The following is a 17063-nucleotide window of genomic DNA, read 5'->3' as shown; positions in this document are numbered from 1 at the left end:
GGACAAATCTCTGTCCTGGAAAAGTCGACCCTACACGTGGACGGGAGATAATGAACGTAGACTAGTATAAAAGAAAACGCAAGGTAACAAAGGGGGGGGATCCATCTCACTTCCTAAAAAAAGACTCCAGGAACGAGAATGCCCGGAAAGTATATACGCTCCACCAAGGATAACCCATCGACGGGTAACCGGAGAATACATTAGTACTCCTCGGACATGATCCGAGGAGTCCAATCCCTCAATTCATAAAGATAATGGGCTTAGATAACCGGACTAAAGCCTTTTTCAGTCTAGGTTTATCTAATGTCCGGCCTGTACCAACGCCCCGTGACCCAACGCTAGCCTTTCACACCCATTCTCTACAAATTTTATTGTGAGGGATCCATCACGCGCGAGCCCAACGTCATCGTTGGGCCGCTTGAGAATCGTGTCCCTACAATTGGCGCCGTCTGTGGGAAGGCTTGCGCGTTGGCGCGAGTGGCGCATAAGTCAGCTCTCTAGCAAGCGGAGATTCACGAGTCTTTCTCATTTCCGGCGACGTGCAGTTGTTGCTCCGCCATAAACTTCTGCTAGGGGTTACGCCTTGCACCGCTAACGGCGCGGGTTTCTCTAGGGGCTTCCGACCCCAAGTCTGCTCCCCCCGTCATGGCCAAGGGGTTGACCTCCAAAAAAAGAGATCTTAAAAAGTTTTGGACAGAACCAAGGCATTGCATGGTCCTCAGACTCAAGCCTATGGGGAAACCAAATACAAAAAAATTTTGGACAGAACCAAGGCATTGCATGGTCCTCGGACTCAAGCCTATGGGGAAACCAAATACAAAAAAAAAGTTTTGGACAGAACCAAGGCATTGCATGGTCCTCGGACTCAAGCCTATGGGGAAACCAAATACAAAAAATTTTGGACAGAACCAAGGTCTTGCATGGTCCTCGGACTCAAGCCTATGGGGAAACCAAATACAAAAAAAATTTTGGACAGAACCAAGGCATTGCATGGTCCTCGGACTCAAGTCTATGGGGAAACCAAATACAAAAAAAAATTTTGGACAGAACCAAGGCATTGCATGGTCCTCGGACTCAAGCCTATGGGGAAACCAAATACAAAAAAAAAAGTTTTGGACAGAACCAAGGCCTTGCATGGTCCTCGGACTCAAGCCTATGGGGAAACCAAATACAAAAAATTTTGGACAGAACCAAGGCATTGCATGGTCCTCGGACTCAAGCCTATGGGAAAACCAAATACAAAAAAAAAATTTTGGACAGAACCAAGGCATTGCATGGTCCTCGGACTCAAGCCTATGGGGAAACCAAATACAAAAAAAAAATTTTGGACAGAACCAAGGCCTTGCATGGTCCTCGGACTCAAGCCTATGGGGAAACCAAATACAAAAAAAATTTTGGACAGAACCAAGGCATTGCATGGTCCTCGGACTCAAGCCTATGGGGAAACCAAATACAAAAAAAAAGTTTTGGACAGAACCAAGGCATTGCATGGTCCTCGGACTCAAGCCTATGGGGATACCAAATACAAAAAAATTTTGGACAGAACCAAGGCATTGCATGGTCCTCGGACTCAAGCCTATGGGGAAACCAAATACAAAAAATTTTTTGGACAGAACCAAGGCCTTGCATGGTCCTCGGACTCAAGCCTATGGGGAAACCAAATACAAAAAATTTTGGACAGAACCAAGGCATTGCATGGTCCTCGGACTCAAGCCTATGGGGAAACCAAATACAAAAAATTTTGGACAGAACCAAGGCCTTGCATGGTCCTCGGACTCAAGCCTATGGGGAAACCAAATACAAAAAAAATTTTGGACAGAACCAAGGCATTGCATGGTCCTCGGACTCAAGCCTATGGGGAAACCAAATACAAAAAAAAGTTTTGGACAGAACCAAGGCATTGCATGGTCCTCGGACTCAAGCCTATGGGGAAACCAAATACAAAAAAAAAAAAGTTTTGGACAGAACCAAGGCCTTGCATGGTCCTCGGACTCAAGCCTATGGGGAAACCAAATACAAAAAAATTTGGACAGAACCAAGGCATTGCATGGTCCTCGGACTCAAGCCTATGGGGAAACCAAATACAAAAAAAAAAATTTGGACAGAACCAAGGCATTGCATGGTCCTCGGACTCAAGCCTATGGGGAAACCAAATACAAAAAAAACTTTTGGACAGAACCAAGGCCTTGCATGGTCCTCGGACTCAAGCCTATGGGGAAACCAAATACAAAAAAAATTTTGGACAGAACCAAGGCATTGCATGGTCCTCGGACTCAAGCCTATGGGGAAACCAAATACAAAAAAAAAAGTTTTGGACAGAACCAAGGCATTGCATGGTCCTCGGACTCAAGCCTATGGGGAAACCAAATACAAAAAAATTTTGGACAGAACCAAGGCATTGCATGGTCCTCGGACTCAAGCCTATGGGGAAACCAAATACAAAAAAAATTTTGGACAGAACCAAGGCCTTGCATGGTCCTCGGACTCAAGCCTATGGGGAAACCAAATACAAAAAATTTTGGACAGAACCAAGGCATTGCATGGTCCTCGGACTCAAGCCTATGGGGAAACCAAATACAAAAAATTTTGGACAGAACCAAGGCCTTGCATGGTCCTCGGACTCAAGCCTATGGGGAAACCAAATACAAAAAAAATTTTGGACAGAACCAAGGCATTGCATGGTCCTCGGACTCAAGCCTATGGGGAAACCAAATACAAAAAAAAGTTTTGGACAGAACCAAGGCATTGCATGGTCCTCGGACTCAAGCCTATGGGGAAACCAAATACAAAAAATTTTGGACAGAACCAAGGCATTGCATGGTCCTCGGACTCAAGCCTATGGGGAAACCAAATACAGAAAAAAAAAAGTTTTGGACAGAACCAAGGCCTTGCATGGTCCTCGGACTCAAGCCTATGGGGAAACCAAGTACACAAAAGCGCCATCGGAGTTCCCTACTTCCCAGTCGATTGCTCGGATGGATTATTTAGAAATCATCAGCCTTGGACGATATTCACGCGCTTATCACAGAATATCCAACTGATATCCCGGTTAGTTTCTTAAGTTTGATTTATTATGAATTATCGATATAATGCCTGGTAGCGTTGGTAAATTGGAGTTAGTTAAATTATGCTTCAAGCCATTTTGCTCTAAATATTCTTGAAGAAACGCACACATAGGGCATACCCATTCAAGAAACAGTGTTGTCAAAGAAACAATGTTCAAAACAAGTAAAGAAATTTCCATTCTTACTAAAACAAAGAAATAATACAGCGTACAATGAAAAAGCAGGAATCAGTTTGTGTCGAAGCTCACTACATAACCAAGAAGAAAGGAAAATACAAGAGAACAAAATGAAGCTGAGGAGGTAGATCAGAGGAGAGGTTGGCTACAGCTCCAAGACCTTGTTCTTCCTCAATGCTTTCACATGCCCACAACTCAAACAGCAAAAGAGACCCAACTTGAACCTGACACCGTTGAAGGAAAGGTGCAGGGAGTTGGAGGTTGTGGGCCTTTCTCTAAATATACGCCTGCCGCAAAGCAGAGGCGCTGATGGCGGAAAATCTTTCTTCTGCCACACCAAAATTCTGGCATGGACAGAACCTGCTTCGGATTTTGACTAAAAGAGGGGAAGATTCCCTTCCCCCTCGGTCGAAACGAAGTATTCTCCTGAACTTAAGCTTCCTGTGCCTATACCGTACTATTCTGAGTCTCATGAAGGCAGGGTGCATCTGCGGCGGAGAAAGTTCTTTCTTCCCAACCCTTGCCTTAAACATGTTATGCTAAGGGAGGAGAGCTCCGGATATGGAAGCTGTGATGTGGGAGAAAATCTGAAGGATTTGTGCGTATATAAAGCAACTTTCTCTCCCTCCCATTTATTGGAAAAGACAAGGTGATGGCAGTCAACTCACGTGGCGTCCCAAGAAACGCTACAGAAAAAACAGTCCTGGCTCAACTTCCAACATCAACTGCAACCACAAGATTAAAGAGCCTCGTAAAGGCGCACCTCGGTCACCGTGACATCAGAGAGTACCACGTGGCCAGAAGTTGCAGAAATATCTCTTAATTCATGGGCTAAGTGGATTCGTGGCCCCGGGCCCGCTTTGCGTAAGGGCCCAGGTACTGTGGCCCACGCCGAGCAATGGCCATGGCCGAGGACAACCCCTGCTTGGCGCCTTGGGAAATGCCTTATGAAAGGGAGAATCAGAACTCAAAGAGTCTTGGACAGAACCTAGGACTTGCATGGTCCTCGGACTCAAGCCTATGGGAAAACCAAGTACGAAAAAGATATCTTATAAGTCTTGGACAGAACCTAGGACTTGCATGGTCCTCGGACTCAAGCCTAGAGGGAAACCAAGAACATAAAAAAGATATCTTATAAGTCTTGGACAGAACCTAGGACTTGCATGGCCCTCGGACTCAAGCCTATGGGGAAACCGAGCACCTAAAAGAAAAAGTATAAGTCCTAAGCAAAACCCTGGCTGTGCGAAGTCCTCGGACTCAGGCCTTTTGGGAAATCAACTACTCGGATGGAGAAGTTTCTCGGCTTAAATACTAGAAAAGATTAAGGCCAGCGTGTTAAGAATATGGCGTAACGAACCAATGATAGTTAGCCTAAGGAAACTGCTAATTAAAAGGGTGACATGTCCTCGGATAATTACTTCTTACACCTTATCAAGCACTTAGTCCCCATCGCGACTAATGTTAAGGTAAGTCTCGTTCCTCACTGGTCGGATTGTTATGTCGAATAATAATTTTGTTAAAGTTATTATGGCGTCTTTTTATTAGCAAGTATTTTGGCCTTAGTTGTCATTGGTTCAAATGCTATACTACTGTGCCGAGCAGAACTTGCAAATTTATTAAAACATATGAATAGAACATGCGAAATAGAATAACAGTAACTTTTATTAATATAAAAAATTATTATTACAACGTACAAGGAAGGGCTTACACAAGCCTATACAAAAATGAACTGCCGAAGCAGTAATAACATCCGTAATACAGATAAGTAAACCGCCAGGAGTCTTCTGAAAGCGCCTTCAAAGTCTCTCCCAAATTTTTGCCTCAGTACTGCTCATATCAGGATAAGAACCTTTTACAGAGGAGAAGGAGAAGGAAGAAGAATTGGAACACATGGAAGCACTTCAGCAAACTCTTGTCGCTGAAGAAAGCAAGGGAAAAAGAAGATGGAGGACATGAGTAGGAAGGAGGAGAAGAAGAGGGAAGCAATGAAAAGAAAGTAAAAGGAGCAAAAGAGGGAGAAGGGGAGCCATATTAGGTATGCTCATGAGAGAGCGGATGGAGATGACAAGGGAGGTTTTCGACTCAGTCACACCGGAAGTGAGGTGTGACGGGTCCCTGCTTCGGATTTTGGCTAAAAGAATGGGGAGGCAAATCTTGAGTCTCCGCCATCCTTGCCCTGACCGAGCCATCTCAAGTTTTGTTAGGACATGGCGTTTCTGAGAAAGGAAGGATTTATTCATGGTTGACTATTATGGAGGATGTATTATTGGATAAAGAATAACCAGACGGAAGAAATGAACTATGAGAAGGGATTGAGGGATTCAGATATGAGAGAATCACCTTTTGTCCTCTCTCTTTATATAGGGGAGTAAGACGAGGGTGCGTAACACGTTCTGATCCCCAAGGAAATCTGCGAATAAATGTGCATCCGTTTCATTCCCCCACGCTATCAGTAACTGTTAGGTTGGGGAGGTCTCGTAAAAGGAAGATATTAAAGGCGTGCTACGGATAACCGAACGGAATAAGCGCATCACGCGCAAATCGAGGGGAATATCTTGTAGACCGACGCATTCCTCGTGGAGGTAAAGAGTCGCCAACGTTGATCAAGGGCCGAATTAAATGAGCCGCAGTTAAGGCTCGGTATTACCAAAACCCACCTTTCCAACCAAGACGTTGGACAGCAGGGTTTTGAGGGGCTATTGTGGGGCCCAATAGTTTATGGGCCCGGCTCGCTCGCTTATATGGAGTCCACAGGCCTCAAACTAAAGGAGGCCAGGGCCCAAGCCCAAAAATAGTGAGCCCGATATGGCTCAAAGATACGTCCGAGGACCGCTCAGTCCTCGGAAGACCTAGAATCCCATTGACGAAAGTGGAATACAAGCAAACCTAAAAGATCAGAAAATATCTCAGGGAAATAGTCCTTAATACCCTTCATTGACATGACACCGCACCTAACAGAGCCGGATTCTTAGGCTTTATGGACCATCTCCCACGATTTCGGTATGGGACTGATGGGACAAATCTCTGTCCTGGAAAAGTCGACCCTACACGTGGACGGGAGATAATGAACGTAGACTAGTATAAAAGAAAACGCAAGGTAACAAAGGGGGGGGATCCATCTCACTTCCTAAAAAAAGACTCCAGGAACGAGAATGCCCGGAAAGTATATACGCTCCACCAAGGATAACCCATCGACGGGTAACCGGAGAATACATTAGTACTCCTCGGACATGATCCGAGGAGTCCAATCCCTCAATTCATAAAGATAATGGGCTTAGATAACCGGACTAAAGCCTTTTTCAGTCTAGGTTTATCTAATGTCCGGCCTGTACCAACGCCCCGTGACCCAACGCCAGCCTTTCACACCCATTCTCTACAAATTTTATTGTGAGGGATCCATCACGCGCGAGCCCAACGTCATCGTTGGGCCGCTTGAGAATCGTGTCCCTACAATGACAAATGACTAAAAGAGGTTTTTGGGTATATTAATAAGAAAATTAATTATTTATATTTTTTGTAAATTGCAACCTTCACTAGGGTTTCCCAAACCTTAAACTGACTTTTTCGAGCACTTGATTATTCCATGAGTCTACCCATCCCGCAAAAACCAAACATTTAGAGGGGGGAATTCCTTTGGGTTTGCCCCAAAATGCATAAGAATTTTAAGCCTAGGATCTCATGTGAGACTTGAGAACCACTAGACCAATTCCTTGGAGTTAAAAATGACAGCCTTCCTGTTGCCAGAAAATAGTATATTCTAGATGCTTTTTAGTTTAACACATCATTCTCGCGTAAATATTTCCCATTCAAAACCAGAATAGAAACTTTGATGCTCCCTTATGGTTCTCAATTGAAACTAGCCATTAAGAATTTACTACATAGTTTTACCGAATGAAAATAAATTACAACAAAGTCATTCCTGGAAACTTATTAAACAGCAACAAGAACATTGTTCATCACATGCATACTGAGCACTAACAAACAGAATTTCTTCAGCACATACATTTCAATTCTGCTCATCAACTGCCAGCGGAATGGACTTCACCTGAAACACCACAAAGGCAGTGAAGACAGTTACCCAACTGAAAGAAAACAAGCATGCACACACACAAAGAAGAAGAAGAAGAAGAAGAAGAAGAAAAGCAAACACTTCAAGATATGATAATTCATCTAAAAGGTCATAGAATTCAATTAATTTTCTATGCAGATTGAAATCGAGCAATTGGGAAGGCTGTGTTTGGTATCAATGAAGATTAGTTCTAGGCTGTGACCAGTATTAAGGAAAAGAAGATTGGGACATGGGTTTAACAAAAAAAATTCTCTTCTGATACATGTGAAGCCCTAAAAAGTTTATGCTTTACCCGAAACAAAGCATACCTCATGCTGACACTAGTTGATTCTAGTGGCAGTTCATGACTACAATCAATAGTATCAAAGTCAGATCATCATCTGACCAGAACTAGGACTTAGCCTAATAGTTCAGCCATTGATGCCATGATACATGTGCGCGCGCGCGCGCACACACACACACACAAAAAAGTATAGATTCCTCAATCCTGACTCCAACCAAGGAAACAGAACTACTTGATCATCATCGAATTGTCTGATCATGGCAAATAAGAGTCCAGACATTCCAAGTGCAATTTGGTTCATAAGAAGAATTGGGAAGGATAAGACACTAACCAGATTCCGGAACTTGAGATTGTAAAACATCTCCAGATATCTCCTCGTCTCTCTCCTCTCTAGCTTAGACACATACTTCCAGAATCCATAAACCCCAGCTAAAGTCAGTAGCCTCTCAGTATATATCTTCCATGTGTACCTATAGAATTGAATGCCAAATCAGTTACATAGAGGAAGGCAAAAATTGTCCTAATGTTAACAATGCAAAAACAGACCTTTCAAAGATTCTTTTAAGCCCTGCATCTGAGATCTTGTCCCAGTAGCCAGGATCTCTCTGGCAACTTTCAAAGAAGTCAATCAAAATCGCAGAAACCTGATCAGGGTAATATGGATCAACATGAAATCCTGAAACACCATTCTCAATGATTTCAGCAGGGCCACCATGACAGGTGGCAAACGTGGGAAGGCCACAAGTCATGGCTTCAACAACTGTGAGACCAAAAGCTTCATATAAAGCAGGCTGCAAGTAAAAGAAGAACAGGTTAAAACAAAAAAAAGATTTTAATTGATTTTAATCAAAATTTGCACTATACATTGCCACTATATACCTGCACAAAAGCACCTTTTGTGTCTGCAATATAGCGATAGAGCTCTCCATTACGAGCACGGTTCATTTGGGCTGCTATCCATCGGAACTGCCCATGCAAATTGTATTTCTCAATGAGGCCATGCATCTTTTTTATCTCCTCCATTTCTTCTCTATCCCGGGACTTCTTCACATCCATGTAACCACCAACCACAACAAGATTTACAAGTTCTCTTAACTTGTTGCTCTTACCATAGAACTCAACTAGACCTGTTAAGTTCTTTACCCTATCAAGTCTTGCCATGGAAAAGATGATAGGTTTTGATTGATCACTCAACACACCACTGCATCCCACATTAACGAACTATCAGATCAATTATCAATGATTCGAGTGATTTGTATAATCCGATGCTTAATAAATATTTCCTTCAATTTTTTATTTTTGAAAGAAATCTTATCCAAGATTTGATAGAAGTTACAATATAACACAAAAAGATACTTACACATGCTCATCATTCTGCTCAGTACCATACAAGAGTTCTTCAATCGAACCATGTAGAGCAGTAAGTCTCCTTTCCTTATCAGTGTACGGATAATATATGGTCAAATCTGCTCCGGGAGAGACTATATTAAACTTGGGATCAAAAACATCAATCCCATGAACAACTCGATAAAGCCCGGGGAGTGTGAAAGCTGTATGACTCTCATACTGTCCAACATTATTCTTGCTGAGGCAAAGAACAAAAATGTTAGGCTATTTTGACTTAAACAAAAAGAACTATCATCTTGGCAGGAAAAAAAAAGGGTTAGCAACAAATTTGGAGTGGCATTCCAGTTAGCCAAACCAAAAAATAGATCATCTAGTTGGTCCTAAGTATGCATATAAACTCAATGGTTACTACTAGAAACTCAGAGCAGCCTTGAACTGAATTTCCCTTGTAAAGATAGATGATGATCAAATAACCATTTCAAGTTCCAAACAACTAAAGAAAAAAGAAGAAGAAAAAACTCACCTTCCTGCAATCTCTTGGTATGTACTGGTGATTATAAAATCTGCATTGTTCATTGCAATAAGATCTGCAGTAAATTGACTTGAAAAATGGTACTTGTCCTCATATTTTCTCCAATATATATCAGAATCTGGATACTTTGTTTTCTCCAATGCATGGGCAATATTACACTACAAAAACATACTTTTGAAGAATTAAAACCAGTAGATATGCTGTGTGTGGATATACTGATTTTTAGTATTGCAGCTAAAAGAACAGAATAAATAATCACATCAGACCTGTGTGATTCCTAGCTTGAAGGACAACAAAGTTGCAACAAGGTTTCCATCACTATAATTGCCAATGATTAGATCAGGAACACCCTGTAACTCAGCAGCAATTTCGTTTGATGCATCCTAATCATCATACCAAAAAAGAAAAAGAAAATCATAAAAATATCCAATATATGCAATGAGAGAAAGTGGATAACAGATACTTGCATTGTTTTTTTTATTAAAAAAACCTGAAATATAAAGCTTATCTAATTGTACTAAACTCTTTTCTTCTCCTAAAACAAAATCCATACTAATCCAGTTTCTCATAAAATTTGGAAGTTGTATGCTCCAATAGCTTATCAACTGCTGACTGTTGAGAGTCACTAAATTGCCCATAGCTGGCCCTCACAAATGTCTTCCAAATTTTCAATTCCCAACCTCTTAATTTCTTTCTGAAACTTATGTTTGAAAGTGATTTCCAATATCAAATAATTTCCCTGGCCTTCTTTATTTTATTTTTATTTTTATTTTTACACTCCAATCTGGAGAGAGTGAGGCCAGCAAGGAAGCAAACTATGTGAAATGTCATTCTCCACAGCTAGGCCAACAAAAAGAAAAGATTAAACTGAAAACCTACCCGGTGTAATTTCTCAATCATTTTAGAAACATTGTCACAGGGTAAAAGAAGAGAGAGAGAGAGAGAGAGAGATAAAAAATAAATACAAAACGAATTGATGGAAAACCAAAGTTTTGGCTACACTTACCTCTGCAAAAGTCTCCAAATATGGCCACACATCAAACCTTGAAATCCATTTTCGAAGAATTCCATTCTCAGTTCTAAAGGGAACACGCAAAATATGAGTGTGTTCTGTTCCACTGATTCTTTCCAGTCTTTGATTACATGTTGTGCCTTTTGCATCAGGTATTAGTCGGGTAACCTTAAATGACATTAATAAAAGTGGAACAAATATACCAAAATGAGAGTTAAAAGCCATGCTAAATAAATGGAGATAAAGGAGAGCTGAATGTCAATAATGCTTCAAATTACGCGAGTAAATAAGGACACTTACAATGAGAATTTTTGGAATGACATCCAGTCCTTGCTTTTGTATTCTAAGAAGCATCTCATCCTCCAAGGCACGCACTTGGTCAAGTATATAAACAATCTGTGCAACATGACAATTTCTCGTTAGTATCAGGATAAAATTATTTGCGCTAGGCCATCAATTTTTTTGATTATTTATTTATATTTTGCTAAGAAAGGGTCATCATATATATAAAGGAAACTCTTTTATGGGCAAGGAGAAGCAATGCATTGAGACATGTAGTATTAAATAGTACAATCAAGTTTGTGCAACCAAAATACCAAATAGAGTAGAAAAATTATCTCCATATTTCACCAAATAAAAAACAACTGTACCTGTCCTCCAGTGTCAGGCAAACCTAAAACATTTGCCTGGCCGAAGTAGCCATGAGGAGACACAATGACAACATTGAACACCATAGGAATCCTCCCAAGAAATGTCTCTAGGGTTGAGGGATCAGGAGCCTGAAGGATTTCCAACAGAAGATGAATTGTCTCTGACACCCGCTGTGCAATGTCACCCCAGCCTCTCTCGAATCCCATTCCTTGTAATCTAAAAAGAAAAGTGAAGAGTTTAAAGACAATAATTTAACGATTTTTTTCCAAGTGATAAATTCCAAGGCTAGAAAAGCTAAGCTATTTGAAAATAGATACAGTTGCGTACTCAAATTCAAACTCAGAATATGGTGTACTTGGTGGCAGCTTAGAAAGATACTCCTCTGCCCTTGCCAAAGCAGACTGAAGTTTAGAAATATTCTGAATCCGATCATTTAACATCATAGCCTGCATAGGATAATAGTGAAATTAACATCACATGGTTTTAAGGCCTCCCTATGAAATTTATGTAACATCTACAGTTCTAAAATACTCCATATATGGCTTGTATTCATGCTCATACTAAACCATGAAGTTAAACAATAAATTGCAACAAAGCTTGAATTCAAGCCAAATAGAAGTAGCCAGTTCCTAAAAGAATATCAACATAATCATACCATGTAAGGGCAAATTCAGCAAAAGAAATTAAATAGTTATCAACTAAAGGCTCAGCACAATGACAGCAAGAAAGAATGTTCAGTGAAATCCTTAGCTCAATTAAACTTACATGACCATTGTGTTTGTGTGCACGAAGAAAATCAAGTAGAGGCTCCAAACTTTCTTTATTACGGAACATACTTGAAGATAGGTGACGGTTGAGGAATTGAACCCCATTCCCAATGGTTGATGATCGAGTTGGTCGAGGGAATGTTGCATTAAATGGCTCAAAATCAAGTTCAAGAACATAGTTGTCATTGCACCTATAGCAAAAATTTCATAATCCAATTTCTGATTACAATCATTGATAAAGAGAAGTGAAAACTAAAACAGAATCTATCTCTTTTACCCGGTCTAACACTATACCAGATGAGATGACTCAAACACTAGGCACAGGATTATAAAACAAAGCACCCAAGATTTAAATAACAGAGAGATCCCTTACTGTCCATCCACTAGTTCTTCTTTAAATCGAAGATACTCTGCAACGCTCAAATGATCCACACTGAGTTCAAAGACATTAACACGGACATATTCCCAAACACCAGGTCTTGGACGAAGTGCTATAGCCACAAAAGGAGGCAGAACTATAGCTTCCTACAGCAACATATAAACAATTAGTTTGTAGAACTAAAGCAACAGAGCAAAATTAAGTCGTGCAATTTGTCATTCTCTTCTGAAGTACATGGACAAATGGAAATGGAAAAAAAAGTTGGCCATTTTTTTACACCACTTTTGAATCAAAAGTTTTTAGTATGGAACAGTCACAAAGATGATAAAATAAAAGGAATAAAATCAATCAATGCAACAATCCAAAAGATAACATAAAATAAAAGGCCATTAAATTGATTATTACTTCGATTTATCTCCAAACTGCTTCTCCCACATCATGTTGGGAGGTAAGTTGGGTTTGGCGTTCCAAATAAATCATATACAATCAGGTAAATTATTCCTTTTGAAAGAATAACTATATAGATATATAAACTAACTAAACATATAGACTATAGGATTACACAATGCCCCACATCTTAAAGAGTAAAATGAAAAACTTTCTTTCATTTATACCAAGTAACCCTTGCTACAGGCAGCACGGAGTTATGAACTTCCTGAATCATTATATATGAACAAGAACTAACTTATCGTCTAGGTGACTTATGTGGAAATGAGCAAAAGCGAAGAATGCATTCCAAGTCTTAACACATTGTATTTTGAATTCAAAAAAATAATTTCTTTTAATTCTAAACAATCCAACACACTCATCTTCAAAATCCTGAAATGCCCTCACTCAAACAACATTAATTAAGGAGTCACCTTCTTTTTTTAATAAGATTTTCGCCAAGAGGGGGAAAGGAAAATTAAAACTAGTGATCCTCACTTGAATACTAACCAAAACTGAAATTTTATGACACTATCATTAATTTAAATACACCCAGTTTGAAATAGTATGTCTAACCATAGGAGCCGATCCAAATCCATGACAAAAAAAAAAAAAAAAATGCATCATATATCATGATGGTAGAGAATCAAGGTGAGTGTGTTCACCTGTGCAGATTGAAGGACTTTGCTGAATGGGCTATACTTGAGCATCTTCATTGATTTATCTTCCTTAACAACATTGTCTAGCTCCCCTATCAGGTCATGAGATTGCAGTATCCCCTTTCCGTTAGCAACATACCTGGCAAGACAAATAAAAACAACAGAAGTTAACCCTCATTAAGAATAAAATTTAAGTACAATTACTTAGCTGTTGAACCTTATGTTCCTGAATTAAATTCAACTATATAGTTGTATTGAACAATAGATCATATGGTTAAATTTAACCGTTCTTGGAATAAATAACACTTTTTACTTCATTGCTCAATACAATCATGCAGTTGAATTTAATTGGGAAATCTAAGTTTTGCCTATATTCAAAAAGCTAAGGGGCCGTTTGGTATGAGATTTTAAGCAACAATTTTCAGTTTTTAAACAACATTACACGTAGTTATTACATGTAGTTTTCATCTTCACGTATTTCCAAAAAATACAAACAATGTTACCGAACGGTCCCTAATTCTCTCAAAACCCACAATGTTATCAAAACAAGGCTCTCATCAATAATTCAAGACACAATGTTATCAAAACAAAGTCTCTTATCAACAATTCAAGCCACAGTATGTGCGTCTGTGTGTGGATGCGTGTGCTTAAAAGAGAGAGAGAGAGAGAAAGAGAGAGGCCACAATGAGTTTGAAGAATTGCATGCAATCTCAAAAACCTGATCTTTCTTAACCATTAAAGCATGTGTATAGGAGAGGGAGAGAGAGAGTGTAGTTGAAGAAATAAGAAATGTAATTCTAAAATCCTAATTTCTCATCAAATCTTCAATTGCATGTTTTCGATCTCAACATGCAATCTCAAAAATCTAATCTTTCTTAACCATGAAACCTTTATGTTAGCATTATCAAGTGATTCAAGTTATAAAGTTTGCATGCGTGTGTGCGCAAAAGAGTACTTGAAAAATTCAAAATGCAATTCCAAAACCCAAATTTCTCAGCCAAGCCATCAATTTCATGATCAATTCAAGCAGAGAGAGAGAGAGAGAGAGAGAGAGAGAGGAACCTGGAAAGGAGCGAAACGAGCTCGTTTCGATGAGCAGAGAGAGATTCCTGGAGCCTGTCTCGCATATTTTCGCTTCTCAAATCACACACAAAGCTTTGAAAGCGAAAGAAAACTAAAGAGAAAGGAAGAGAACCAGAGAGAGAAAGCAAGTGAGAGTGGAAACGAAGAGTGGTGGTAGTATTTATTAGCAGCAGAAAATAGGAAAGTAAGATCAGGAAGGGTGTAGAAGTAAAGCAAAGAGAATGGAGCCAAAAGAGAAAAGGCCATGGTTGTTGTTGACGTTGCTCTGAGTGTGACGAAGTGTGAAACAAACCGTGATAAATGTGAATCGGCACCTGGCTGCGTTTGAGGATTTGTGGCAGTAGTGGCTGAACAATGCCAAGTATTTGAACGAAGCTGATAGAAGCACGCACCAACCAAGAGCGAGAGTAGAGTGACGAGTTTGTGTGTGATTCGCGGTACAGGCGGAGATAACGAGGAGCAAGCAAAAGCAGCTATGCTATAGCATGGGGACCGATTTGCATGCAGAGCTCAGCTGTGGGCTTTTCAAAAGTAACGGATCTATGATTTTATGCTTTTTATTTTATTTTATTTTTTGGGTTTTCTTTCCAATTTCGGTGCCCCTTTTCCTTTGTCAACTATAATATTTAAATGCTGGATTATTTCGGCATATCGTTTTGAAACTGCTTCGGTTTAATATTATTAATTGACGAATTTTGTTGTTGTTGTTGTTGTTGAGATAGTTACAATATCATAACTTGAATCTATTTTTCACTAGACTCTAAATACTTTTTATTTATTTTTTATACTAATGGAAAATAAAATTTAGAGAGCGACAGTTTGATTATATGAGTGTTTGAGTAGTCTCTTTTGCCATGTCTCGCACTTCTTGAAAGATTTGGTTTAGAGCAACTCTGATTTACAACTTTTGAAACAATTGCTTTTGAATTTTTAGATTTTCTAGGATCACTGTTGAGTCCTTATCCTTTGGTGAATTGGACTCCCAAACACATACACAAAGAAAATGACAACTTTTTTCACACGTATTAAATTGGCAAGCTTTTACCATCTGGACTGACCACTAAAAATGATTTTTTTTTTTTTTAGCTATCACTTACAATCAATCATATTTGCATGTTTCAAATTTTTTTATCAATATATATATATATTTGCATCTTTAGACATTTTCTTTAAATGGAATGATTCTCATTCTACTTTCATAGCCATTATTTGATAAATTTGAAAAAATTCAACCCGACAAATGCTATATTCACAACATTTTCACAATACTTTTACAACAAATTTTAAATGGCAAGTTGTTACTGACTGTTACTAGTGTGAAAAAAATAGTAATTTTAGTGGTGAATTTAAATTACAACTAATAATAATTTGCCACCTATAATTTTTTGTGAAAATATTGTAAACGTAGATCCAATAACTCAAGAGAAATCAAAGAAAAATACCCAATTTGACCTTGGGTACTCGGACCAAGCGCAAAAGCAAATTGATCTGTACCTAACCTACTTAATTCTGATTTTTCAAGATCCTGCACATGGGGACACTCACTGTCTCACTTGCCTCCTATGCCACTATTTTTGGAATTGTTAGTAGAGTTTTTGTGTGCCTTTGTGTTATAACTTATTTCCCTCTCTCTTGTGTGTGTGTTTGTTTCTCTAAAAAAAAAAAAAAAAAACAAGATTAATTACAAGTTGATAGATCCAAACAAAAGACAAGTAATTCAAGAGTGTAAAAAATCTATATCTTAGATCAAAGATGCAATTTAGTAATGTAAAATCGACTTCATTGAGAAGAAAATATCTATGGAGAAATTATAATGTAATTTGAATTGTAGCATTGTTTTTGGATTTTGACCTATGCGTAGCATGAATTGGAATATATACATTGCGTAATTCATGGTAATGATGGTTTGGTCACAATCATACAAAATAAAAATTCTAGTATTGTAGACTTTGGGCTGGTGCATGGTGCCCAGAATTGGATTAAGAATCTGAAATGAAAGGATGTTGGACCATTGGGCATGTCGGTAGTGGTGAGCTTTGTGGAATTAGTGAGCTTTTGTTTTTTAGTAGATAACACTGATAAATTAGTGGGCAATTAATCGGTCCTAGATTGAAATAATGTGAGGGTAAGAAAAGGAAAATAATAAATGGAAGCATAGCATTAGCATCACAGTGGTGTTGCCCTTCATCTGTCCTTTGGTATCATTTTCCAATTGGGAATTAGGGATAAAAACTTATTCATTTTCCCAAACTTCATGAATCATCTAAAGGAGGTATGTACTAATGTATCAATCTAATTTATTTTTGGATAAAAATGCCGGTGGATATGCTTTCGGTTGTTCTTTTTAGACTAACATGCAATAAGAATCTCTTTCTCAAAAAACATGCAATAAGAATCTTATTATGCCTTCCCAAAAACATCAAATAACTTCCCCTCTATAGATAATCGAGAATATTTTTGCTTTGTACTAAGAAGATCATAAATAAGCTATTGGCACAACTTGTACATGTTGTACGTTTGAGGGAATCATCAAGCTTTGATGATAATTATCCTTTAAAAAAAATTAAAACAAGTGAGAAATAGTGACTCAAATTCATATTTAGGTTAGAGTAGT

General features: G+C 38.9%; 1 protein-coding gene across 1 annotated transcript; it reads right to left on the bottom strand.

The window, feature by feature from the left end:
• Positions 1–7052: 7052 nt before the first annotated feature.
• On the bottom strand, positions 7053–15655 carry LOC126690254 (sucrose synthase 2-like). Its single transcript, XM_050385374.1, has 16 exons — positions 15644–15655; positions 14429–14922; positions 13373–13505; positions 12276–12427; positions 11901–12093; positions 11463–11581; positions 11135–11351; positions 10785–10880; positions 10479–10652; positions 9739–9855; positions 9464–9630; positions 8954–9178; positions 8473–8794; positions 8140–8384; positions 7925–8063; positions 7053–7286 (listed from the first exon to the last, which is right to left on the bottom strand). Exons 1-16 carry the CDS (start codon positions 15653–15655, stop codon positions 7248–7250), a joined length of 2844 nt encoding a protein of 947 aa, XP_050241331.1. The 3' UTR covers positions 7053–7247.
• Between the last annotated feature and the right edge of the window lie 1408 nt (positions 15656–17063).

This window comes from Quercus robur, chromosome 6, assembly GCF_932294415.1.
Source record: "Quercus robur chromosome 6, dhQueRobu3.1, whole genome shotgun sequence".
Lineage (NCBI taxonomy): Eukaryota > Viridiplantae > Streptophyta > Magnoliopsida > Fagales > Fagaceae > Quercus > Quercus robur.
Note: the sequence above shows the minus strand (reverse complement) of the source record. Positions and strands in the feature narration are given on the sequence as shown.

Excerpts from the sequence above, each read along its gene's own strand:
- LOC126690254 (XM_050385374.1), bottom strand. Across the intron at positions 8,795-8,953 it reads GAGCAGAATGATGAGCATGT|TGGTGTGTTGAGTGATCAAT; the intron begins GTAAGTATCTTT and ends TGTGGGATGCAG. Across the intron at positions 7,287-7,924 it reads ATCTCAAGTTCCGGAATCTG|GTGAAGTCCATTCCGCTGGC; the intron begins GTTAGTGTCTTA and ends GTGGTGTTTCAG.